The 27,016-nt window shown below is 41.2% G+C and overlaps 1 protein-coding gene across 3 annotated transcripts in view; it reads left to right on the top strand.

Annotated features, from left to right (window-relative positions):
* Positions 1-25,988, top strand: part of LOC127648312 (nuclear factor 7, ovary-like) — a 33,289-nt gene extending 7,301 nt beyond the window's left edge. Inside the window, exons 1-6 of one of the 3 annotated variants that reach the window (XM_052132968.1) lie at positions 15,826-16,438; positions 22,106-22,201; positions 22,298-22,531; positions 22,614-22,636; positions 22,706-22,824; positions 24,866-25,982. In XM_052132968.1, the coding sequence (XP_051988928.1) occupies positions 16,058-16,438; positions 22,106-22,201; positions 22,298-22,531; positions 22,614-22,636; positions 22,706-22,824; positions 24,866-25,410 (1,398 nt within the window). In that variant the 5' untranslated portion in view covers positions 15,826-16,057 and the 3' untranslated portion in view covers positions 25,411-25,982. Of the gene's footprint in view, positions 1-15,825; positions 16,439-22,105; positions 22,202-22,297; positions 22,532-22,613; positions 22,637-22,705; positions 22,825-24,865 lie in introns of those variants that run through there. The other 2 variants (XR_007971153.1, XM_052132970.1) reach the window with 2 other exon arrangements.
* The last annotated feature ends 1,028 nt before the right edge of the window (positions 25,989-27,016 follow it).

Below are 27,016 nucleotides of genomic sequence, written 5' to 3'. Positions count from 1 at the left end.
CCCCTGTGGCAACAGGTACCTGAGCAGTTATTGGAACCAGGGAGCCTTCCTCGGTGCAGGTATATTTGTGTTGCAGACGCTGCATCCAGGCAGGTATGTGGTCACTTAGATAGGGTTGTAAGCGATCATGATGCAGTACTTTCTCACCTCGTCTGTCCCTGACTCAGTAGAGCACTGGTCCAAGCCGTGCTGTGACGACCAATGGCCCTTGTCATGGGGGTTGGAGTTTTGGACTGTAACCCTTTCTCCTGTTACTGACCCTCACTGATACAAGATCACCTACTTGATAGGACTTCTCTCTGGCTCGTAAGTCATAGACCTTTTTCTGGCGAGTCTGAGCGAAGCGCAAGTTCTGGCGCGCTACTTGATGAGCCTGCTGCAGATTAGCTTGCAGTTCTTGGACAAACTCAGGTGTACCTTTGGCTTCCCTGGTAACCTCAGCCGTCCTTAGCCAGATGTCATGTGGCTGGAAAACTTCTCGCCCCAACATCAGCTGATTTGGTGTGAAGCCTGTCGCTGAATGCACAGTGCTCCTGTACGCTGCAGTGAGTAAGGGAAGATGTTCATCCCAATTTCGTTGACTTTGGTCCACATAACACTGTATCATCTGCAAGAGCGTTCTATTGAACCTTTCCACTTGCCCGTTGGAAGCTGGATGATATGGTGTGGTCCAGGTCTTAGTTACTTGTAACAGGCGACAAACCTCTGTGAACAGCGAACTCTCAAAGTTCCGTCCTTGGTCCGTGTGAATCTCGAGGGGAGCCCCAAAGCGTGATATGAAGTCAAACACCAAACTCTTTGCTGATGTCTCAGCTCCTTGTTCAGGGACAGGAAATGCCTCTACCCAGCGGGTAAACTGATCGATTATAACTAGAATGTACCTGTTGCCTGACTTGGATTCAGGGAATGGTCCTAGGACATCAAGGTGGAGTCTGTCCATAGGTGCTCCAGCCTGCTAGTTCTGGAGCCTGGCCCTCCCCATTGGACTGGTTGTTTTACAGGAACTACACTGTGGGCACTTCTTGACGAAAAGGCATACATCGTTCCCCATATTGTACCATTGGTAACACCTGCGGAGACGCATAAGCGTCTTCTCCTCCCCTGCATGACCCGCTTGTGCTGGATTGTGATGGGATTGGAGAACCTCATTCTTCAGGGAAACAGGAACAAGTAAGCACAGAGATGACATACCTCCATTTACATCCTCCCACCGGTAATAGAGGACCCCATCTCGTATCTCTACTTGAGACCAACACAGCCAGTACTTGCGAACCGCTGGGCTCTGCATCATGACCTCTTCCTTAGCAGGTAAAGAGCCATCAGACATCCATTTATGGAGAATTGAAAGGTCTGGGTCAGCTAACTGTTCTTTCCTGAGACTTTCTGGACTTAGCGGTTGCAGCCAGTTTGAGGAAAGACCTGAGTTGTCATCACTACTTCATTAAGGTCACTGGGAGTGTTAGTGCAACTACCCTCATTCTGAGGGTCAAGGGAGTGTGTGCGTCTTACCGCCAAGGGGATGACATCATCGACATCTTCCTCGAATCTGGCCCAGTGATGGTGGAGTTTACGGCAGAAGCGACAGCCCTTGCATGGCAAGCTATCTAGCTCTCTTCCTGCTTGATAACAGTCACAAGGTTCTTCATTCAGAGTCCTTCGGGAAAGAGCGTCAGCGTTGGAATGGTGTGTACCTGGCCTATGCTCGATGACAAAATTGTACTGACTGAGTTCTTCGAGCCACCTAGCCAGTTGGCCTTCTGGTCTCTTAAACCTGTATAGCCAAGTTAGACTGCTGTGATCCATCCTGAGTAAGAAGTTAGACCCCAGCAAATAGTGGCAGAACTAGTGAACCTGACAACTGCTAGGAGTTCCTTACGTGTGACACAGTACCTCTGGTGAGCTGGTGTGAGGAGACAGCTGGCAAAAGAGATAACTTTCTCTTCCCCCCACTGTAACTGTGAGAGCACTGCTCCAATGCTCTGGTTGGACGCATCAGTGTCCAAGACAAACTGTCCAGATGTAATTGGGAACACCAAGATGGGTGCAGTTGTGAGGCTCCTTTTAAGATGTTCAACGGCCTTTCTCTGCTCCTCTTCATAGGAGAAAGGACTCCCTTTCTTGAGTAGCATTGTCAAGGGTGTAGTGATTTCAGAAAACTTGGCAACAAACCTCCTGTAATAGTTGCACAGACCCAGGAAAGACTGGAGTTCCTGGACACTGGTTGGGGACTTCCAGTTTCTAACATCACTAATGAGGGCTGGATTGGTCTTAATTCCTTCGTCGCTCACAACGTGACCAAGAAACAGGACTTCATCTTTTAGCAGCTGACATTTTGAGGGCTTCAGCTTTAGTCCATATTTTTGCAACCTCTGAAAAACCTCTGCGAGGCGCTCCATACACTGTTCCACATCTTCACCAAAAATGATTATGTCATCCAGGTATATCAGTAAAGTGTCCCACTGCAACCCTCGTAGAACCAGCTCCATGGCCCTCTGGAATGTACTGGGTGCATTACACAGACCAAATGGCATTCTGGTGTACTCATATAGCCCATACCTCATCACAAAAGCAGTCTTGGATCTGTCTTTTTTATTAATTTCAATCTGCCAATATCCTGACTGAAGGTCAAGTGTTGAGAATGTCTTTGCACCACCCAGCACGTCCAGGCATTCCTCTATTTTTGGTAGGGGATATGCGTCCTTGATGGTAAGATCATTAAGCTGGCGATAATCTACGCACCAGCGAACCCCCCATCCTTTTTCCTTACAAGGACAATAGGGGAAGCCCATTCTGAGCTTGAGGGGACAACAATACCGGAATCAAGCATTTTCTTAAGATGTGTTTCCTCCTCATTCCAGAACCCTAAAGGGGTACGTCGTACTGGCTGTCGAACAGGCTTAGACATTCCAGTGTCTATGCTGTGCTGCAAAGCAGAAAACTTCCCATGATCATCATCTGTTGCTGCAAAAACTGCTTGATATTCACTAAGCAAAGCTACTAACATCTCTTGTTGCTGTTCAGTGAGCGTTTCGCTTGCAGAAGTAAACAACTGTCTGAGGTGCTCTGGAAGGTCAAGAGAGTTTGGTGACGACACCCTCCTTATGTCATGCTCATCAGGCGGCTCATTGTCAAGATCTTGTGGCACTGAGTTCCCGCCTTTTGCATACAATGGAGCATCACCTGGAACTAAGCAGGCTCTATCTTCCTCCTCTCGAGCATCAGGATATGTTTCAATGAGCACACCCAAACAGACTCCTCGTAATAAGGGTCTACTGGAAGCTGTGACATTGCATAGCCTGACTGGGATCCTCTGTTCCATGTTAATCATGATGCTGCCTGAAGACACTCCATCAGCCAGGCTAACAGGCTCTAGAACAGCCCCCTTTTTGTCTTTGTCCCCTCTTTTCCACTGGGATTATTGTCACCGTTAGAGTCCGTTACAGGAAGGGTTAGAGGCTCTTCCGACACAGAGTTGTCAGAAGATGACAAGTTTGGTGCTTCTGCCCCTGTGGCAACAGGTACCTGAGCAGTTATTGGAACCAGGGAGCCTGGTTTTGGGTCGTCTACCACACCCCAAACTAAACATTCACACTCTGGCGGCACAGTAACATCACTTTCTAACATCACTCTCGAAATGGCATAGTCTGGGCCCTTGCCTTCGGATATATAGGCTGGCATGAGTTCAGAGCCCATAAACACTTTACCAGAGGCATGTATGGTGAAATCAGCAGCTTTTAAGAAATCTAAGCCCAGGAGCAGGGCATCACGAATTGGTGCAATGCATACTGTCCACTCCAACACCTTTGTGCCAATTCTGAATTCCACTTTCACTCCGCCTGTTGCTGACATCTCCCTTCCAGTTTCTGCATTTCGGAGACACACATTTTTCAGTCCTGAAGGTGATTTAGCGGGTAATTTGCTGTACGTCTCTTCAGACATTATTGTAGCCTCAGCACCCGTGTCTATAACCGCATTAACTGGTACGCCATCAACAGTCAGCAAAATCATTAAACTGGGCCCTCGACACTCAGCTCTGCTCACATGCACAATAGACGGACTCTGCTCTGCCTGTTCGGAGTGATTTTGATTTGAGGGCTCCATTCTGGCCACAGTATTTGCAGGGGGACTTGTAGATGGACTGGGGGACCGTGAGCAGTTTCGTTTGAAATGTCCCTCTTCTCCACACTGGAAACATGACCCGCTAGACGCTCTGGTGGGGCTGGCATTTTGCTGTCTGTATCTGCTTGACTTGAAAGAGGTCTGAGCTGCACGTCCTCTTTCTGACTGAACTGCCATACTGGAATTTATTTGTTGGGTGGGTCTTACAGAAGAAGGAAGAGCAACAGAAGAGGAAGGAGGCAGGCGGCCTATGGCTAGTTGGAGCTTATCAACTTTATCAATGAGTGTTTGCAACTGGTGTTGTGTAACATAACCCGGCTGTGACTGCACTCTATGTGACTGCAAGGCCGGTGGCTCCTCATCAGAGTCCATGTCTTGATCAGCCCAGGATACTCGACGTGTCCTCCCCTTCAGATCAAAGTCTCGTCCGAGTGTGGCTTTGAAATTGTGTTCATAAGATGATACTAGCCGTTGTGCCTCATCCAGTGATACAGGGTTCACGGTTCATAACCTCGTATGCCACTTTCTGGTTGCGCAGGCCTTTGAGAAAAGCATCAGCAGCAATTTGCTCCCTGAGCTCAGTGTCAACTCCAGGATAAGCTAAAATGACCAGCCTGTGAACCTCCTCTGCGAACTCCGATACAGTTTCTTTAGACTGGCGCAGTTCTCCAAGTCTCCTCCGTGCTGTGGGAGGAGGCTCTTTCTGGCCAAATCGGAAAGCCAGCTGTTCTTTCAGCAGAAAGTAATCTTCACGTATGTGTTCGGGTAATGAGCACAGATATCTAACAGCAGCTCCTCGTAGACATTCATGGAGTTTATCCACTCTCTCTACTGTACTCCATCTGTAAATGACAGCTCTGCGCTCAAAAGGGATGATGAAGGAGTCCCAGTCATCCTTACCATTGTAAGTGTCAAGTTTAGCTTTAGGTCCATCTGAAGCTCTACCACGAGGGGTTGTGAGGTGATGGTTGGGCGCTGCAGGAGTTAAAGGTATGTGCATGTTTGGGCCCAAGTTGAAAGAGCCATTATAATGGCTGGGTCCCTGTGCATGGCTTCTAGGTCTCACATCAGGGCCAGGTGTGGAGGAAGTTGGACTAATTGGGCTCTGTACGTGTCTATCAATGACCGCAAGCTCAGCAGCAAAAAGCTGTTCAGCATCTGAAGGCCCTGTAGCATCTCCATCTGTCATAACGGTTCTATCAGGGGCAGCTGCAAGTGTGGTAGAGTCGTCATGTTGGCGGGGACCACGTGTTACCTTACTGGTATGAGGCTGCTGTGTGAGGGCAAACAAACTAGCCTCCATCGCTTCCAATCTTTGGAGCAGAGGCGAAATGGCATGTTGGAGTTGCTTATTTTGTTGTGACAGCACAGCCTGTAGCCATTGTGGGGGGTCTGAAGCAGCTGATGCTCCAAGTTGGACTTCGGGCTCACTCACATCCATGTTGTATTACAATTTAGCTTGAATTGCGAATTCTTTTTTTTTTTTTTTTTTTTAAATATCTATAAATAATATATATATATATTCTGTGGTTTTTGAGCTTCGATGTAGATTTGCAGGGCTATTTAGTAGTGTCTGTGAAAGTTGGCGGGCAGCCAACAGCAGCTAGCTTTGGCAGACTGCCAGCGCCACGCCTCTCCGATGGGGAAAAGGAAACTCCGTGCAGCCCTTATTGTCGTGAGTTTATGTTCAATGCGGCGACCAAACGAGGTTAATCAGTCTTTAATACTTCTTCACAACAGCGTTTGGGAGTGATAATAATGTACATCGATTCACAAAGGATGTCCCAGCACTTCACAACACTCACAAGTCGCTGATGACTGTCAATCACGCTCAGCTTCTGACACCACTTGTTGTGTTTCTCGTGTTAGTTTCTCAGTGTCTGTGGAGGCGTGAAGAGAAGCACACAACAAATAGAATCTGTTCAGGAATTTAACTTTACTGATTAAGACATAGCGAACGTATATAACGGGGGTTTTATGCTCTTGCCCAGCGCTGATGGGTTTATGTACAACCATCCGCACCGGAGCCTACGAGCATACTGATGCTAAATGTAAACAAGCAGAACTAATCCCTATGTAATGACGTAGCCACATTTGATTGGCTAATAAGAGCACATGGTGTATACATGAAATAACCGTAACAAACAATGTATACTGAACTAACACCGTAACAAACAATGTATTCGACACTCACCTAAAGGATTATTAGGAACACCATACTAATACTGTGTTTGACCCCCTTTTGCCTTCAGAACTGCCTTAATTCTACGTGGCATTGATTCAACAAGGTGCTGAAAGCATTCTTTAGAAATGTTGGCCCATATTGATAGGATAGCATCTTGCAGTTGATGGAGATTTGTGGGATGCACATCCAGGGCACGAAGCTCCCGTTCCACCACATCCCAAAGATGCTCTATTGGGTTGAGATCTGGTGACTGTGGGGGCCATTTTAATACAGTGAACTCATTGTCATGTTCAAGAAACCAATTTGAAATGATTCGAGCTTTGTGACATGGTGCATTATCCTGCTGGAAGTAGCCATCAGAGGATGGGTACATGGTGGCCATAAAGGGATGGACATGGTCAGAAACAATGCTCAGGTAGGCCGTGGCATTTAAACGATGCCCAATTGGCACTAAGGGGCCTAAAGTGTGCCAAGAAAACATCCCCACACCATTACACCACCACCACCAGCCTGCACAGTGGTAACAAGGCATGATGGATCCATGTTCTCATTCTGTTTACGCCAAATTCTGACTCTACCATCTGAATGTCTTAACAGAAATCGAGACTCATCAGACCAGGCAACATTTTTCCAGTCTTCAACTGTCCAATTTTGGTGAGCTCTTGCAAATTGTAGCCTCTTTTTCCTATTTGTAGTGGAGATGAGTGGTACCCGGTGGGGTCTTCTGCTGTTGTAGCCCATCCGCCTCAAGGTTGTGCGTGTTGTGGCTTCACAAATGCTTTGCTGCATACCTCGGTTGTAACGAGTGGTTATTTCAGGCAAAGTTGCTCTTCTATCAGCTTGAATCAGTCGGCCCATTCTCCTCTGACCTCTAGCATCAACAAGGGATTTTCGCCCACAGGACTGCCGCATACTGGATGTTTTTCCCTTTTCACACCATTCTTTGTAAACCCTAGAAATGGTTGTGTGTGAAAATCCCAGTAACTGAACAGATTGTGAAATACTCAGACCGGCCCGTCTGGCACCAACAACCATGCCACGCTCAAAATTGCTTAAATCACCTTTCTTTCCCATTCTGACATTCAGTTTGGAATTCAGGAGATTGTCTTGACCAGGACCACACCCCTAAATGCATTGAAGCAACTGCCATGTGATTGGTTGATTAGATAATTGCATTAATGAGAAATTGAACAGGTGTTCCTAATAATCCTTTAGGTGAGTGTATACTAACACTATAACATTATATTTATACATATATGAAAGTAATGTCGTCACCTCCAGCCAGTCTTAAATAATGTGTCTGTTATAAACATCCTCATGTGTCTCTGATCTCATCTCTGACCCTCTTATGACCCCTGATTTCTGCATAATGTCCATCAGTGTGTTTCTGCAGTCTGATGCTTTGACATGATATTGATCAATACATGCAGAACTAATAAATGACAGTGAAAGTGTTTTATATTAGTATATGTGTCTTAATATTGTTTAATAACTACATCAGCTCTAACAGAAGCCCTGTCCGGCTGTATGAGTGTGTGAACCTACATTAGACTTTATTACTCCAAGTGTATGAAAGCTTTGAGTATTAGTGGATGTGTGTCATTTCACCATTCAACACACTTAATTCTATGGAAATAGTCTATCCACACACACACACACACACTACACACACACACTCATATGTAAATATATATACTGTCAATGAACAATGGTAATTATACAAAAGCACAATATTAAATGTAATATTATGTTTAACGGGCTGCAGTCAGACAGTTAGCTGATTAAAGAGCAGCATCATTACAGCAACACAGCAATGACACAAAAAAGGACACATCCCTCTGGTAAAAAGAGGAAAACCGAGGAAGAGGAAAAACAGCAAGCTAAAGGTGTGTAGCTAGGCTATGATGGAGGGAGGCGGCAAAATGTCTCCGAGTTAATACAAAAATTGTAGCACTCTTGTTTTCATATTCAGGACTTCGTTTTTTTTAACTTCTATGCTCAAGTTTATCTGTAATATGCAGTGAAAGCTTAATATACCCTCTTTAGACCAAATTATAACGATAGCCGGTCCCGTCTTTCTTAAATTTTGGTAAATGTATTTTCTCGCACAATCAAGAGGCTTGCTTGCTAAAGACATGTGTGATGAAATGGAGACAGCCTCGGTTGAGGCTTTTCCTAACAGCGACAACTTGAAGGTGCACAACTATGCAAGATGCCTTGAACCACAGTTTGACGCTTTCCCTGACACTCCTAGTAAGTCCCCTGCTCAGAAGAAAAATCGTATTGACTCTCCCGACGCTGTATCTAATGCTGTATTGTTGACAGTCATTGAAAAATTGAGCAATCTGCAAGACATTGATTAAGCTGCAATCAGTCGAGATATCTGTGAAAGAAAACACAGCCTCAGTTTGTAAGCTTACTTGCTCGCTTGAAGCTATGAGTAAGCAGGTGGAAGACGTGACGGAGAAGGTGATCCGTCTACAGACAAAGGTTGCGATGTTAGAAAGTGAGAACAAAGTTCTCAAAGAGAAATGCTGCAACTTCGATGGTTACAAACGCAGATGGATCCTCCGTGTAGCCGGGATTCCTGAGTGTGAAGGGGAGAATGTTAAGATGGTCATCGTTGAGTTATTCAGAAATCTCTCTCCGTACACCGCAGAGAAGCTCCAGGACATGGTTGATATCGCACATCGGCTCGGTCCAAAGTCTGGTAGCGTTAATCCTCGACGCATCATCGTGCAATTTCTATCCCGCACATGTTGCGATGCAATATGGACATCAGCCAAACGTTCTGAACTTCTGAAACAAAAGAGAATCCGTATCTTGGAAGATCTGACACAAGAGGACAAAGAGACAAGAAATAGACTTTGGCCACTGGTGGAAAAGGAAGGAAGGAAGGAAGGAAAGAAAGCTGGATTTAATGGATCTGTTGCGTTTATTATGGCATTGCAAGCTTCCTAAACATGCCTTTTTTTTAACAACTATTTAATAGAAGTTATTGTAATTTCTACCATTTCGATTGTATTGGGGTTTTTTTGTACGGGTCCATGATAGGGTATTTCGATCTGCCTTATTGCACTTGTGTTGGAGGTTTGAAACCAAAGTCTTGCATATCCTTTAAGAAGGGTTAAGTTTTAAGTTTGTGTAATTTCATTAGACTCTTTGTAGTCTGTACTGTTCTAGTCTAATGTTCTCATTAAGTTTTTCTTGTTTTTCATTGAATGTTCAGTGATTGTGATATTACCAAACAAAAAGCCTTATTTTTGTTTTGTAAATCTGAGAAAAGGGACATATACTTTCTGCAAGAAACACATTCATGTGTTGAGGATGAAAAGCTCTGGCGTAACCAGTGGGGGAGCACTGTTTTGTTCTGTCACGCGTCCAGTTCATCAGGAGGGGTCGCTGTGTTACTTAATAGTGGGTTTAAAGGTCACTGAATCTTTTTCTTCAGGGATGGGGAGATGGTTAATTTTAGTGACCCATATAGATAGTAGTATTTTTATAATGGTTAACATATATGGGTTCAACAGATCTTCGTTAAATGTAGCTCTATTTGATGATATAATTTCTAAAACAATTAATCTAAAAATGAAATATCCTTCTGCCTTTGTTTTACTTGGTGGTGATTTTAACGAGGTGCCTGATTTGGTTGCTGATAGATATCCACCAAGAAAGGTTTCTGATGGTGTTAACCCCCTTGTAGGAAAACTTTGTCAGAGTTTAAATGTATTCGATGCGTATAGATACTTTAATAGATCTGTGGCTGATATCTGATTGTTTTATCTGATTCATATTGTCGCAGAGAACATTAAATCTCTGGCTGGTGTCTCGGCCATCACTAAATGGGAGCAATTTAAGTTTGAATGCAGGAAATTCTCTGTTAAAATTGGAAAAAGGAGAATGATGGGAATTTTCAAATGTAATTATAAAGATGAGTGAGATCCTGAAGAACACAAGTCTTAGTGATGATGACAAGGAATCTCTTTATATTTTGCTAAATAGATTGGATGACATTTATCTAGAATAGCAAGGGGTGCGTTTATCTGATCAAGAGCGAAATGGCTCGAGTTCGGAGAGAAAAATTCTACTTATTTTTTTAATCTAGAAAAGAAACATACAAACAATAAGAAACTTTCATCTATTTACATTAATAACAATTTAATTAATGACCCTTATTTGATATCCTCTCATGTTTTTGAGTTTTATCAAAAACTTTAATCCACTTTATTTGACCCTCATGCTTCATCCATTTTCTTGATTCAATCTGTGATTCCCAAAATTAATGATTACAACAGAGAGCTCTGCGAGAAACCTTTTACTAAAGATGATCTTTATAATATAGTGAAAAGAATGCCAAACAATAAATCTCCAGGGCCCGATGGCTTACCTCTTGAGTTCTTTAAAGTCTTCTGGGGCTCTATTAAAGACCTTCTCTATGAAGCGCTTATGAATGTGCTGTGAATGGCGCATTGGCAGAATCAATGAAGCAGGGTCTCATATCCCTCATACCCAAACCTAATAAAGAATTAAAACACCTAGATAATTGGCGCCCAATAACTCTCTTAAATTCAGATTATAAGATATTGGCATCCATATATTCAGATAAACTCAAACATTGTTTAGCTGATATTATTTCTAGCACCAAATCTGTTTTTTGTTTTTTTTAAGTGAGGCACATCTCCAACAACATTAGTTTAATTTGAGATATTCTAGATTACTCTGAATTAGTTAACAAAGAGGCTATTATCTTTTTTTATTGACTTTTATAAAGCCTTCGACACTGTTGAGCATCCTTTTATCTTTGAAGCACTGCCTAAATTTGGTTTTGGTAGTTCATTTTTAAATATGATACGCACTTTATAATGGTATTAATAGTTCTGTTTCTTTAGCTTCTGGCACTTCTCCCTGTTTTGTTGTTGGTCGAGGTATCCGTCAGGGATGTCCCATTTCTCCCTTTCTTTTTCTTCTGGCTGCAGAACTTCTTAGCTTATACATGAAACATTCATCCATTGAAGGCATAAAGGTTGGAGAAAACACTTTAACAATCAGTCAATTAGCTGATGATACATGCCTCTTCCTTGGAGATGAATCACAGGTCTCAGTTGCCTTAAGTAGCTTTGATCTTTTCTCTAAAGCTTCTGGGTTTGTAGTGAATCCCAGGATGATTGAAATCATGTATGTGCATGATTCAGACAAAACATCTGTTTGTGGAATTAAGGTAAAACATTGTGTCCGGTATCTTGGGATTGACATATGTAAATCAGGTTCTGAATGCCTTCTCCAAAATTTTCAGCCAAAATTAGACAAAACAAGAAAGATATTTAACTGCTGGCTGCAGAGAGATTTAACAATTTACAGGAGAGTCTTATTGACTAAAGCTGAGGGCATATCACGTTTAATATACCCTGCTCCATCGTTATATGTTGATAAAACAATGATCAAATCTATAAACTCTTAATGCATTGGATTTTCAGACTATCAACCAGACATTTAAGATTAATTGGATAAAGAAATGTATCTCTAATAGTAACTTACCCTGGTTTTGGATCCCTAATCTGAAAAATGTGGTGACCTTAAATTCTTATTATCTTGTCATTTTAAATGTTGCAAATTACCCATCAAACTTTCTAATTTTCACAAACAAGCTCTTGAATCCTGGAAGATTGCATTTAAACATCATTTATCATCCCACACTTGTATTATCTGGAATAATGAAAATGTTCTGTCTGGCAACAAATCACTTTTTTTGAAAGAGTGGGTGGCACAAAATGTCATTTTTATTTCTGATCTCTTCAATAATCAAGGGGAACTTGTCTCATTTAATAAATTTATTCCTCTGAAGGGTGCTCCGTTTTCTATACGAGACTTCAATAAGGTGGTTAAAAGTATCCCACTTAGCTTAAAATCTTTCATTAGAGCACACCTAAATTATGCTAGCTTGTCTAATCATATTCCTACACTTTCAATTAATGGTATTCATATTCTAGACAAGAAATGTAATAATTCTTGCATTAGAAATGCTATTGTCTCAGATCAAGTAATTCTCTCTAAAGCCTGTTCAAAATGGAGTATTTATTACCTAAATTCTAATTTAAGCAATTTATGGATTTCTCCTTACAAACCTCTTATCCCAAATAAAATTAGAGAACTTCATTTCAAAATTACTCACAAATATTATCCTTGCAATCAGCTTTTAAACGGGTTTTTTAAGAATGTGTAACCCTTGAGACTATGATTTTTCTTTCAGATATTCATTGTAATGATGCTCAGTTTGATTGTTCTTTATTGTTACTTTGGCTTTGTGAAGATGAAATTTACCTAGAAGACAGAGTCACAAACCTAATTTTAGGTTTTCTGCTGATGTAAAATCCCTTTTTGCCTCTCTTAATAATATGACTAAACCTCTGAACGCCAAGGCTTCAAAAACATATAACATCCTTAAGCATGTCACATTGAAAATGTAATCTTTAGATGTGATATCGTATGTGTCCCTTTGTTAGCAATATATCACTGTTGTTGTTATTCAATGTATATATATGTTTTATGCAATAATACAATAATAATAATAAAAAAAAATCATTTATAAAAAAGAGAGAAAGCATTAAAAGCACAAGATTACATGTTTACTGATGGTGGCACCTGGTGGTCAAGGTTGGTAAGGTTGCTTGTTCCGTCACAAGACTCGTTCAATCAAGAGGGATCAGTGCCTAGAAGAGGTGATGATAGAAATCCAGAGAAACAGCTTTTGGTCATGTAGTCTAGGGCATATATACGTCATATGCCCTCCTATCTGTTTTAGGATTTTGCGTATGCCCGCCAGAAATAAGTGATGATACGTGTGACCGCCAGAACAGCGAGTAGACTTTTGACCCGGAAGTTCAATCTAATAACGCGATGCCGCAGCGCCGTTCAGTGAATTGTGTTTTATTATTATTTTAAACACACAGAGATGCGCTGGGGAGCACTGCAAGACAGAGAGTCGGACTGAGCTGATCCACCAATCAGAACGTTCATTTCAGACGCGATTGGATATTTGCTAACCAATCATTTCTTCCGTTTCAGTAAGGGGCGGGACATTTCCACTCCTGTTAGTTTTTGATGCTCTCTTTTTTTCTCTTCCTTTTACTGCTGTCGGTGGTGCCTTTTTTCTCGTTATATCAAATAAGTTACATTTATATTTCTAAATAGGAAAACAATTTCACTCTACACAGAAAAGCACATAATAGTACACAAATAAAACAAATAACCATTTTTATGTAGGCTATATATGGTAATACAAGCTAACATGTTTACGTGAACATTACTCATATTAGCTACAATGCTGAACAGTTTATTGTGTATTATGGATTAGTTTATTAGTTAGAGTAATAACAAAGCATTAACAATGTTCATAGTAGCGTAATAAAAGGAACATTAATGACACCTATTAATTTAAATACATATTTAGCATGAAGTTACTATAACGTTGTTAGCAGTTACTCTACACCATGCCAGCAAGAAACTTTCCCTGATATACATTTTGTAAGTTTATGTGGGACTATAATTACAACAGTCCCAATTTTAATGGTAAAACCATTTGTACACATGTTTTTCCACTTCCTCTCTGATCCCACACGGTGGTGCTCAAGGCTGGAAACAGGCACATGCTGATTTTATTGAGAAAAAAACTGATTTTGAGGTCAGAAAGTACATTTTTTGTCCAAGACTATATTTTGTTTAAAATGAATACTATTACAGATAAAATCATCTGACTTATATTAGATTAAATTGTAGTTTCTCTGGCAAATTGTGATACATTTCCCCTGCTAATTTTAAAGCACTGTGCTAATACAGCTAGCCAAACAATGGCAGGGGTGGGGTGGGTTGCAACACCTTTACAAAGTGATTAGATTTAAAGATAAACACAATTTAGGTGATTTATGAGCCTTTTTTGCTTGTGAGGACCAGCTAAAAGGCCCTCACGAGTCTATTTTCTCAACTTTTACTATATTTGTGAGGACATTTTCAAAAATGTGGCACTCACAAGTATAGCTAAACCTGCCCACACACACACACACACACACACACTAAAAATATATAGTTCATTGTTTTTCATGATACCTAATGCATTAACTAATGTTAAGAAATGATTTTTTTTTATAAAATATTACCAAAATTACATTAAAATTACATTAATTATGAATTGTTAACATTTATTTGTATTGAAAACAGTTATTAATAGTTTTGTTGTCAATTCAAATCACAATATCATTGTGACATACTGGCAACCAGTAAAAACCACGAGAGCATCACACACAGCAGAGATACATTCAAAAACAAGACAAATATCCATTACAAGCTCTACAACTGCTCCAGTGAGAAATCATTAATATTTATGATTGTTTACTGTCTTTGGCGTCTTGTAACACAAATCGTTCATTATTAAGCAAATGCATGACGAAGCGGTGCCGTTATTGAAGGTTAAACAGTTACATCTGTGATTAGTGGTATTGTGACTAATATTAATCTGATTTAAATTAGGATCCTCACAGATTAGCGCTGGGATGACTGACTGATGAAGTATTGAGAGCACCTAGAGAGCTGCATGTTTGATTGACACCGAGAGCGCTCATGTTGAAGGGAGTGAAGCTAAAAGTCTAACAGTCTCTATAGCTCAACACAACGTCTGATTGTCACGACTCACGTGATGCATTTGCATGTTTATTTGTTGTTTAATCCTTTTTTATACCCATTAGCAGCTTCTTAATCCTCTTCTTGCTCACTGTGCAGCGAGTCAGAATTACTACCGTATCAACTCGAGAAAATGGGCAGCTTAATATTCATACACGTGTAATTCTTACACATTTTTAAAACCAAACCGGCATATTCATCTGAATTACAGCATGTCTGAAAGTTTAGACAATAACAACTCACCCTCCAGAGGCCATTCTGTCATGCATCAATGGCTGAGAAAGCGTTCATTCATTAGAATCTCTGCCTGCTGCAAAAAAGATTGGCCCTAAATTTAGGGACGATCGGCCAATCGCCGTTCATGGATTTAAGATGAATATCGGCCAATTGCGATCAATCGGTGGCCAATCAATCGGTGCACCCCTAGTTTGGACTAAAATTTCTGGCACCCATTCACTTTCCTGTCATTGTCCTGGAAGTGACTGTGGGTTCTCTGTGCGTGTGCATCTGATGGCCTGGGACAATTTGGCCCTCACTGTTCTTAGGGCCATCTTGTCGCCTGCTCTGAAGGCAATTGACGTTATAAGTATCCGATCCTTATAAAGGGGGAGCTCTCTTCCTTTCTTCCTGCATAGCGCCTCAGAAGCTGAACATGTGTTTTTTTTTTTTCATTTAAGCCCTAGAATGAATAAATCTCTTAATAAATCACATGTATATCTGTAATGAGGATATATGTGAATATACAACATTATGATCCAATGATCAGAGTTAAATGAGACAAAGATTCAAAGAACACAAGATAGATTCAGAGATCACAAACACAGAAACTCCTCCCTCATACAACACTCACCAGGAAGTGACTGTCTCATTTCTCTCTTTGCTGTCGTACTGACTCTTCTGTGAATATTTGGATCAGTAATCAGTGCAGAACTAAGGGAAATACTTTCAACAAGGATTTTTGTGAAGTTAGTTTCAGAGTAGACAGCAGATCTTTGATGATTCTGATGGTTATTCGTTCTTGAAAGCAACAATTCAGAAAGTGAAAGTAAAGTTCAGATCGTTGAGCTTTTACAAACAGTAAAAATGGCTTCTCTATCTGTGGAAGATCTCTCTTGTCCAGTGTGCTGTGAAATCTACAAGGATCCTGTTTTTCTGTCGTGTAGTCACAGTTTGTGTAAAGAGTGTCTTCAAAAGTTCTGGAAAACCAAGAGAACTCAAGAGTGTCCCATCTGCAGGAAAAGATCTTCAAATCAAGACCCTCCTTGTAATCTGGTGTTGAAGAACTTGTGTGATTCATTCCTAAAGGAGAGATCAGAGTGTGAGGAGATCTGCAGTTTACACAGAGAGAAACTCAAACTCTTCTGTCTGGATGATAAACAGCCGGTGTGTTTCGTGTGCAGAGATTCAGAGAAACACACCAATCATAAATTCAAACCCATCTGTGAAGTTCTTCCATCTTACAAGGTACTAAAAAATTTCTTGAGACATCCAAGGATAAACCATGTATGTAATTTATCTGCACTCTTTATGATAAAAAAAAAAAGTCTCAACTTTATGAGAATAAACCCTCAGATCCTTCATCAGACATCTGCAGTGTTGCCAGACTGGGCAGGTTCCTTCCCAATTGGGCTACTTTCTATAGATTTGTGTGGGGAAAAATGTGCTTGTGCGGGTGGTCAAAATTTGGGCTGCTTTGGAATGATGTTAGTGGGTTTTTAAAATGATAAAATTTAGAGTTTCCATTGCCCATGCAACTAAAATAAAGAAAATGGTCTGGTCTGCACTTATAGCGCATTTTGTTTTTAACATTAGCGATTACCAAAGTGCTTTACACTGTGTCCCATTTACCATTTCTCACACACATACACTAATGACGACAGAGCTGCATGCAAGGTGCTAGCCTGCCATTGGGAGCAACTTGGGTTTCAGTGTCTTTCCCAAGGACACTTCGGCATGTGGGCCGGGATTTGAACCGCCAACTGCGAATAGTGGCGCACCCGCTCTACCACCTGAGCTACAGCCGCCCCCAGAAAACATCTCCACACACAATCATTCAATCAAATTGAACACTGATTAACAGAAAATGTGTTTAATCCTGTTCAGAGGAGATATGGGTTGGCACATCCACCAATGAGTTCTGAATGTGCACGATCTGCAGGTGTTGCTTGTTGGTTTATATGATAAAAATTAGACAATATTAACAAAGACAAAGTGGTAAAAATGTAATGGGGAAGTTACCCAGATATCAAGTGGTGGTTAATGCCAGGACTTATCTGTGGAGTTTTCTTGGAGAAATTGTGTGTTTGTTTATATGTGTGAATAAAGAAAAATGGTAGGTTTGGAGGGTTTAAAGTCAGAAATGTGAAGCTTATAAATTTATAAAAGCACTTACTTTTGGGTCTGGTATCTCAGCGAGTAAAGACGATGACTATCACACCTGGAGTTGCAAGTTCGAATCAAGGGCATGCAGAGTGATTCCAGTCAGGTCTCCTAAGCAACCAAATTGGCCGGGTTGCTAGGCAAGGTAGTGTTGGGCCTCATGTATTCAGATACAAGACAAAGGCATGCCTAACACAGTCGTAAAGACTTACTGAGGCCTACAAACACTGTCATAAATCTAACTGATAAAAACCGTGCCGAAATCAAACAAAGGGAGTACAAAACAGACGACAACTCCCATGAAGCCTTGCTCACTTTACACCTATGTGTGAAATTCCAAAGGATCGAATTGTCAGAACGCCCCTCATCCATGATGTCATCGGGAGAAGAAATACCTCTGAGGTCATTCTGGGCATTGCTTCCAGCAACGTTGCATGCCGGACATAGACACAGCTCATCGCTGCTCTCAGGTGTAGCCTAGTTGCACAAGGAAGTAACGTACAACTTAAAACTGTGGCCATACAATCTCCATCTCACTGGACGAGTTGAGATCACCCTGTGTTCCACCGAACACGCCGAGCAATCCACATCTTAACATGGACAAAGTGGTAAAAATGTAAGAGAACATATCGAAAAGGGGGAAGTTACCCAGATATCAAGTGGTGGTTAATGCCAGGACTTATCTGTGGAGTTTTTTTGGAGAAATTGTGTGTTTGTTTATACAGGTCCTTCTCAAAAAATTAGCATATTGTGATAAAGGTCATTATTTTCCATAATGTCATGATAAAAATTAAACTTTCATATATTTTAGATTCATTGCACACCAACTGAAATATTTCAGGTCTTTTATTGTTTTAATACTGATGATTTTGGCATACAGCTCATGAAAACCCAAAATTCCTATCTCAAAAAATTAGCATATCATGAAAAGGGTCTCTAAACAAGCTATTAACCTAATCATCTGAATCAACTAATTAACTCTAAACACCTGCAAAAGATTCCTGAGGCTTTTAAAAACTCCCAGCCTGTTTCATTACTCAAAACCGCAATCATGGGTAAGACTGCCGACCTGACTGCTGTCCAGAAGGCCATCATTGACACCCTCAAGCAAGAGGGTAAGACACAGAAAGAAATTTCTGAACAAATAGGCTGTTCCCAGAGTGCTGTATCAAGGCACCTCAGTGGGAAGTCTGTGGGAAGGAAAAAGTGTGGCAAAAACGCTGCACAACGAGAAGAGGTGACCGGACCCTGAGGAAGATTGTGGAGAAGGACCAATTCCAGACCTTGGGGACCTGCAGAAGCAGTGGACTGAGTCTGGAGTAGAAACATCCCCGCATTCCCCAGGTCAAGCCACTTTTGAACCAGAAACAGCGGCAGAAGCGCCTGACCTGGGCTACAGAGAAGCAGCACTGGACTGTTGCTCAGTGGTCCAAAGTACTTTTTTCGGATGAAAGCAAATTTGGCATGTCATTCGAAATCAAGGTGCCAGAGTCTGGAGGAAGACTGGGGAGAAGGAAATGCCAAAATGCCTGAAGTCCAGTGTCAAGTACCCACAGTCAGTGATGGTTTGGGGTGCCATGTCAGCTGCTGGTGTTGGTCCACTGTGTTTTATCAAGGGCAGGGTCAATGCAGCTAGCTATCAGGAGATTTTGGAGCACTTCATGCTTCCATCTGCTGAAAAGCTTTATGGAGATGAAGATTTCATTTTTCAGCACCGACCTGGCACCTGCTCACAGTGCCAAAACCACTGGTAAATGGTTTACTGACCATAGTATTACTGTGCTCAATTGGCCTGCCAACTCTCCTGACCTGAACCCCATAGAGAATCTGTGGGATATTGTGAAGACAAAGTTGAGAGACGCAAGACCCAACACTCTGGATGAGCTTAAGGCCGCTATTGAAGCATCCTGGGCCTCCATAACACCTCAGCAGTGCCACAGGCTGATTGCCTCCATGCCACGCCGCATTGAAGCAGTCATTTCTGCAAAAGGATTCCCGACCAAGTATTGAGTGCATAACTGAACATAATTATTTGAAGGTTGACTTTTTTTGGTATTAAAAACACTTCTTTTATTGGTCGGATGAAATATGCTAATTTTTTGAGATAGGAATTTTGGGTTTTCATGAGCTGTATGCCAAAATCATCAGTATTAAAACAATAAAAGACCTGAAATATTTCAGTTGGTGTGCAATGAATCTAAAATATATGAAAGTTTAATTTTTATCATTACATTATGGAAAATAATGACCTTTATCACAATATGCTAATTTTTTGAGAAGGACCTGTATGTGTGAATAAAGAAAAACGGGTAAAGAGGCCCTTACAAGGGAAGTGAATGGTGTCAAGGTTTGGAGGGTTTAAAGTCAGAAATGTGAAGCTTGTAAATTTGTAAAAGCACTTACTTTTGGGTCTGGGTATCTCAGCGAGTAAAGACGATGACTATCACACCTGGAGTTGCGAGTTCGAATCAAGGGCGTGCTGAGTGATTCCAGTCAGGTCTCCTAAGCAACCAAATTTGCCGGGTTGCTAGGCAAGGTCCTACAAACACTGTCATAAATCTAACTGATAAAAACCGTGCCAAAATCAAACAAAGGGAGTACAAAACAGACGACAACTCCCATGAAGCATTGCTCACTTTACACCTATGTGTGAAATTCCAAAGGATCGAACTGTCAACTCTTATTGGATAAGGTGCACGACAGAACGCCCCTCAACCATGATGTCATCGGGAGCAGAAATACCTCTGAGATCATTCTGGGCATTGCTTCCAGCAACTTTGCATGCCGGACATAGACACATCTCATCGCTGCTCTCAGGTGTAGCCTCATTGCACAAGGAAGTAATGTACGACTTGAAACTGTGGCCATACAATCTCCATCTCACTGGACGAGTTGATCACTCTGTGTTCCACCGAACACTCAAACAGATCTGAAGGAGACAGCCGAGCAATCCACATCTTCATCCGTTTGCCTGCAGAAGTGAAGTTAGAAGATTTCTCTTCCCTCTTCAGTCAAGTTGACATCGCTAATTTCTCCGCCAGCCTGCCGAGAATCAGCAGCCGTACCGCCTGCCGACAGAGCGAGGAAACGGCCTCCCGTCAACACTCCAGCCTCGAGGAACCGAGTCGGAGTCAAACGATGGATGAACACATATTCTACCTGCGTCCTCATGCGGTTGAAGTAAGAGGTTACGTCTGGGCAGAGATAGAATGTTTTAGTGTGTTATTCTTGTGTATCAAGGTCATTGCTTGTATAGCAAGTTTATGGGCTGCTGAGTCCGGTCAATGCTGTTAATAATACTCATGGTATTACTGTAACGTACTGTTATCACAAATGAGATTTGCTGTGTTGTAATCCAACCACGTTGGACTGTTGTGTATTTCCACCATCGGCACACTGATTTTATCCATTAAAGAGTCAAAGACCGTGAGACGGTTTACGAGCCGGTTTATTATGAGTGATAAACTAACAGCTGTTATTCTCTCCCACGATCGCGAAACCGGCTGCGGTGCCGCCACTTTATTCTCTCTCTCGTACTAACCACACACACACACACACGACCCCTCACAAACATACCACATACATTTGACTAGTAGATAACTTGGTGATAGAACTCAGCTTTGTCCCTAAGTTATCTTGCAAGCGGAGACACGCGGTAAACAGGCAGACGCCATTAAACCAGCTTCTCTCCGCCCACATCTGCAGCCAAATTCTCTGGCCAGAAATCTCACGTGACGTACTCTCCATGAGAGTCACGTCCACCATTTTAATGCGCATCACTCCTTAGACACACACATACACACACAAACACAATTATTATTTTGTGTTGTAATACACATTATGTCACAAATGCTGTTGATTGAGTTTAACTTGTATGTATTTATTCTGAAAGTGCTCCATGATTTATAACAGATATCTGATCATCTCAGTGTTAGATGACATGAAGTGATGTCTCGAGATTATTTACATTGAAATCATGAACTGAGTTTTTATGAGAGTCAGCAACTGCACAAGATGAGCCTGAACTCATTTTTACTCCAACACTTAAAATGGTTGTTGTTCTTCGTCTTTTTTTAAATGTGTAAATGTTTTCAGTCAAATAGAGTCACAAACACTTTATTAGGAACACCTGCACACCTACTTACACATGTGATTATCTAATCAGCCAATCGTGTGGCAGCAATGCATAAATCATGCAGATGCAGGTCAGGAGCTCAGTTAAGATCATAGTGCTCCTAATAAAGTGCTCTGTCAGTATATATGTCCTGCTATAGGGGGCGTCCCGTGTGTATTGGAGATCTTTATCTTTATGCAGCTGATGCATGTCATTGACTATCTCTGAATGAAAACTTTAATCATCCGGTCTTTAGCTTTTATTTATGTACCTCCTTTAAACACTGATCGATCGCTCTCTATTCCCTATAGCAGACTATTGATTTCATTTCTCTCTCTTTCACCCTGTTATGCAGTTTTGAGTTTGAAGACTCTGTCGATCCCTGGACGAGGATCTGCTGACGACACACTCACTTTGAATTATTGATATTTTAAACAAAACTTCATTTCGTTATAGAAATAATAATTCAAGATTCTTCCAAACTAATTACAGTTTTCAAGGATTTCAACCTCACAAAAATATCTAAATGTATTTTTAATGACAAAAACAATATACATCATATAATCGACCTCATGAACATATTCTGATCATCTCTCAGCAGCTTCAGTTTCACAGATTTTCACTTTGTTGAATTGCAGGAGGAACTCAATACAACACTGAAGTCTTTACAAAAGAAACTCAAACACACTGAAATCATTAAAGGAAAGTGTGATGAAGCAGTTCAACACATCAAGGTGAGGATACAGATGAAGAATCAAACACATTTGGTGATAAATGATGTGATGTGTGTGAATGCAGAACTGATTGAAGTGAATTTGATGTGATTTCAGACTCAAGCTGAGCACACAGAGCGTCAGATTAAAGAGCAGTTTAAGAAGCTTCATGAGTTTCTCCGAGATGAAGAAGAAGCTACAATCACTTCACTGAGAGAGGAAGAGGAGCAGAAGAGTCAGATGATGAAGAAGAAGCTTGAGGAGATGAACACACACATCTCAGCTCTTTCACACACAATCAAACACATGGAGGAAATGATGAAATCCAATGACGATGTGTCATTTCTAAAGGTGAACGTCAAAATCTCATCATTGATTTCTGCTCTTATTGATCATTTGAGGAGATCATCAAGTGTTTTTTTGTCTTTTGCAGAACTTTAATGTGACAATGGAAAGGTAAGTGTCTCCTCTCTATGGTTGTGAAGTGAAAGTCACTGCAGTACTGACTCCTGAATGTTCTTCCAGAGCCCAGATCTCACAGCCGGATTCACAGATGACATCTGGAGCTCTCATTCATGTGCCACATTACTTGGACAACCTGACATTCAGAGTCTGGAAGAAGATGCAAGACATTGTCCACAAGAGTGAGTCTATAAAACCAGGGGCGGATCTAGGGGAGGGGACACAGGGGCGGATCTAGGGGAGGGGACACAGGGGTGGATCTAGGGGAGGGGACACAGGGGCGGATCTAGGGGAGGGGACACAGGGGCAGATCTAGGGGAGGGGACACAGGGGCGGATCTAGGGGTGGGGACACAGGGGCAGATCTAGGGGAGGAGACACAGGGGCGGATCTAGGGGAGGGGACACAGGGGTGGATCTAGGGGAGGGGACAGAGGGGCGGATCTAGGGGAGGAGACACAGGGGCAGATCTAGGGGAGGGGACACAGGGGTGGATCTAGGGGAGGGGACACAGGGGTGGATCTAGGGGAGGGGACACAGGGGCGGATCTAGGGGAGGAGACACAGGGGCAGATCTAGGGGAGGAGACACAGGGGTGGATCTAGGGGGAGGGGCGATCTAGGGAGGAGACACAGGGGGATCTAGGGGGGACAGGGGAGGGGACACAGGGGCGTACCTAGATCTGCCCCTGTGACCCCTCCCCTAGACCTGCCCCTGTGTCCCCTCCTTTCATCAACTCTATTGATGAAAAAGCGTTTATTAAGTGTTTGTGACGTGCTGGTGTTTATTAATATGTTTGATTTAGTCTATGTGAAAGGTGACTGGTTAGAAGACTCTTGGATAGGGCAGGTGAATATTTTATAAGCAAAGTGTAATGAATTAACATAACTTTACATTTACATATAATAAATTGTACTTTTCTGCCAAGGATCTCTCATTGTCCTTCATACCTTGTAATAAACTTTTAATTGTAAATCCTGTAGGTCAATTAAAAACTGTATAGAAAATTAAAGGCAAAAACAACTTTTTGTTATCACGAGAAAACGAGACAGAAAGATAATAATAACGCAAGGCCTCTTTGAGCTTCAGTAATTTTCTCTCTTCAATAAAGTAATGCGGTACCAACATTGGCCAGCAGGTGCCGCTATCAGTAAACATGTAATCTTGTGCTTTTAATGCTCTCACAGATGTCATGTGCAGACTTTCATGCTGGAATTTAATTATAATAATATATTTTAATATAAAGTTGTCTATGCTTTTGAAACACACTGTCGACTGCAGAAGTGAAGAGAAAAAAAATTTAAAGAGAAAAAAAAAAACATTTTTAAAAAGAGAAAAACATATTTTTGACTTAGGCAAAGAACTGAGAAACAAATAATTTTTTGTTTGTTTGTTTGTTTTTCACATTGTGGTTCGGGGCTTCTGTATCTTTGCAACCTGAACTTAATTATTAAATCTATTATTAGGATAAAAAACACACACACACACACGATCTAGATACAGTGCCACGACTGAAACAGGACACAGGTGTCCCGGCATGCATCTTTGAAACCTGAAGCTCTTATTAACTTGACCCAGTGTGTAAAAATGTGCCAGTCCTCCGTGAGACACTGAAGAAACAGCGAGACGCGGTGCAGCATGTATGAACGATCATCCAGACCCTAACCTGAACCCCTCTAAGAGCACATGTGCCCATCATGTCACCCCTCAAACATTTCAAATTGATACTTTGTTTTTGTGTATATTCAGAAAATGTCACAGTATGTGTAACGGTTCCTAACTTCATATCTGCGTTGTGTGTAATAATAGAGACCACCAACACCATCTCACGCCTTGGGTGGATTATTTATTTCTGTTAAAACACATTCAAATGTGGTGATCAGTTTCACAGCATTCTTAAAGGTTCTGTAATGAAGGGTGCACATTAACAATTACAATATGATTTGGCAGCAAGAAAGCCAAATACCTTCTCATACATGTAAAAATATAAGAACAGCAATAAAAATAAAATACATTTTCGCAGAGCACTCACCCACCACAAACACTCTCTTGACTGGCGCGAAAATGAATGACCTAACCGGAACCAGTTCTCAACAAGACACCAGCCAATGAACAGAGATAGTGCGGGTCGATTATAATTAAAGGCACATACACTTATAATAGACAAGGCAAGTGGAAACACCTTTTTAACCCTGTTACATATTTAACAATTGTTTCTGTCATCAGCTCCTGTGATTCTGGATCCAAACACTGCAAATCCACGCCTGATCCTGTCTCATGATCTGACCAGGGTGAGATACAGCCTGAACATTCAACCGATTCCTGATAATCCAGAGAGATTTGACTATTATGAGTGTGTTCTGGGTTCAGAGGGTTTTAATTCAGGAACACACTGCTGGGATGTGGAGGTTAAAGACAATATACTCTGGATTATTGGAGTAACTACAGCATCAAACCAGAGGAAGGGAAGTGTTTTCTTCAGCACTGATGTCTGGAGTGTGCAGTATGATGAGTTTGGATTATTCCCACTATACATCAATAATCCCTCCACTGTGTTTCATGTCACACAATATCTTGAGCGTCTGAGAGTTCATCTGGATTATGACGGAGGAAAAGTGTCATTCTCTGATCCTGTAACTAACACACATCTACACACATTCACACACACATTTACACACACACTCTTGCCATTCTTCTGTAGTTTTGATTTCACTCCTCTGAGGATTTTACCAGTTAAACTGATGGTGACAGAAAATCACAGTTCTGACTGATTGTGATTATCGATGATAAAATAAGAGAATTTAAGTGAAATCATTGTGAATTGTTGATCTTTGTAAAGGACTGATAGGAGGTGATTTTAGACTTTATTATCAGTTTTCTGTCTTCTTTACATTATTTCATGTCTTATGAATGTATATTCTGATGTATAATAACCAATAATCATAATTATTTAGGCGTGATCAAGGTTAGATTGAATTGTTTTATGTCTTGATACACCGCTTGATGACAATATGAGACAATTTAAGATTAAATAAAATCATGAAATCCTCAAAATTCAGAGTTTTTCTTACAGTAACAGTCATTATACAAAAGTATTATATTGTGTTTTACAGTACGTGGAAATGAACAACTTCATCAATAAGACAAAAGTGCCTTACATATTTATATTTATACATATATGAAAGTAATGTCGTCACCTCCAGCCAGTCTTAAATAATGTGTCTGTTATAAACATCCTCATGTGTCTCTGATCTCATCTCTGACCCTCTTATGACCCCTGATTTCTGCATAATGTCCATCAGTGTGTTTTCTGCAGTCTGATGCTTTGACATGATATTGATCAATACATGCAGAACTAATAAATGACAGTGAAAGTGTTTTATATTAGTATATGTGTCTTAATATTGTTTAAATAACTATATCAGCTCTAACAGAAGCCCTGTCCGGCTGTATGAGTGTGTGAACCTACATTAGACTTTATTACTCCAAGTGTATGAAAACTTTGAGTATTAGCTGATGTGTGTCATTTCACGATTCAACACACTTAATTCTATGGAAATAATCTATACACACACACACACACACACACTACACACACACACAAACAAACAGACACACACTTTCTCTCTCTCTCTCTACACACACACTCTACACATACACACATTAAAATAGAAAAAATATAATATAAAATATTAAAATAGAAATGAATGACTTCTGGTGGATTTGACGCTCTCGGCGCCTCTGGTCTGAACGGAAGTAGCAACTCTGATATCAGTCCGTCGGGTCCACTGTCGGTTTTCCGTTCCGGGCGGACTTTCTAACAATTATACTGTTTAAGAAAATTATTGGTTTCATTATGCTTGAGAAATAATATTGTACTGTTGATCACCGCAATTCGTTTTACAATTGTATTTAATTTGTGACGTGATTGACACAGAGCCCAAGGCATAAGCGAACTAAGCGGCTGCTTAGGTCTCCCGTGGCCACCAGGGGCCCCCAAGAGCACATGAAATAAAAGCTTGATTATTATAAATAAATAAAAGGGGGATTCGACAGGGCTGCCCGATTAGTCCATTGCTTGTTTTGTTGGTTACACAAGTTATGGCCATTCATATTAAGAAAGATCATTTTCGTGGTATCAGAACAGAAGATACAGAGATTAAATGCACACAATTAGCCGATGACACCCTTTTTTTAAGAGACTATACTGACATTGAAAAAGCAATTAATTGTCTGCAGTTATTTTCATCTGTATCTGGTCTTTCCCTGAATATGAATAAATGTGAGCTTATGGCACTAGGTTCCTGTAATTTTACAGCAGTATGCGATATTCCCGTGAAAGAAGTTTGGGGATCAAGTTAGCTAAAAATATGGAAG

The sequence above is a fragment of the Xyrauchen texanus genome, chromosome 8, assembly GCF_025860055.1.
Source record: "Xyrauchen texanus isolate HMW12.3.18 chromosome 8, RBS_HiC_50CHRs, whole genome shotgun sequence".
In the NCBI taxonomy this organism is placed as follows: domain Eukaryota; kingdom Metazoa; phylum Chordata; class Actinopteri; order Cypriniformes; family Catostomidae; genus Xyrauchen; species Xyrauchen texanus.
Note: the sequence above shows the minus strand (reverse complement) of the source record. Positions and strands in the feature narration are given on the sequence as shown.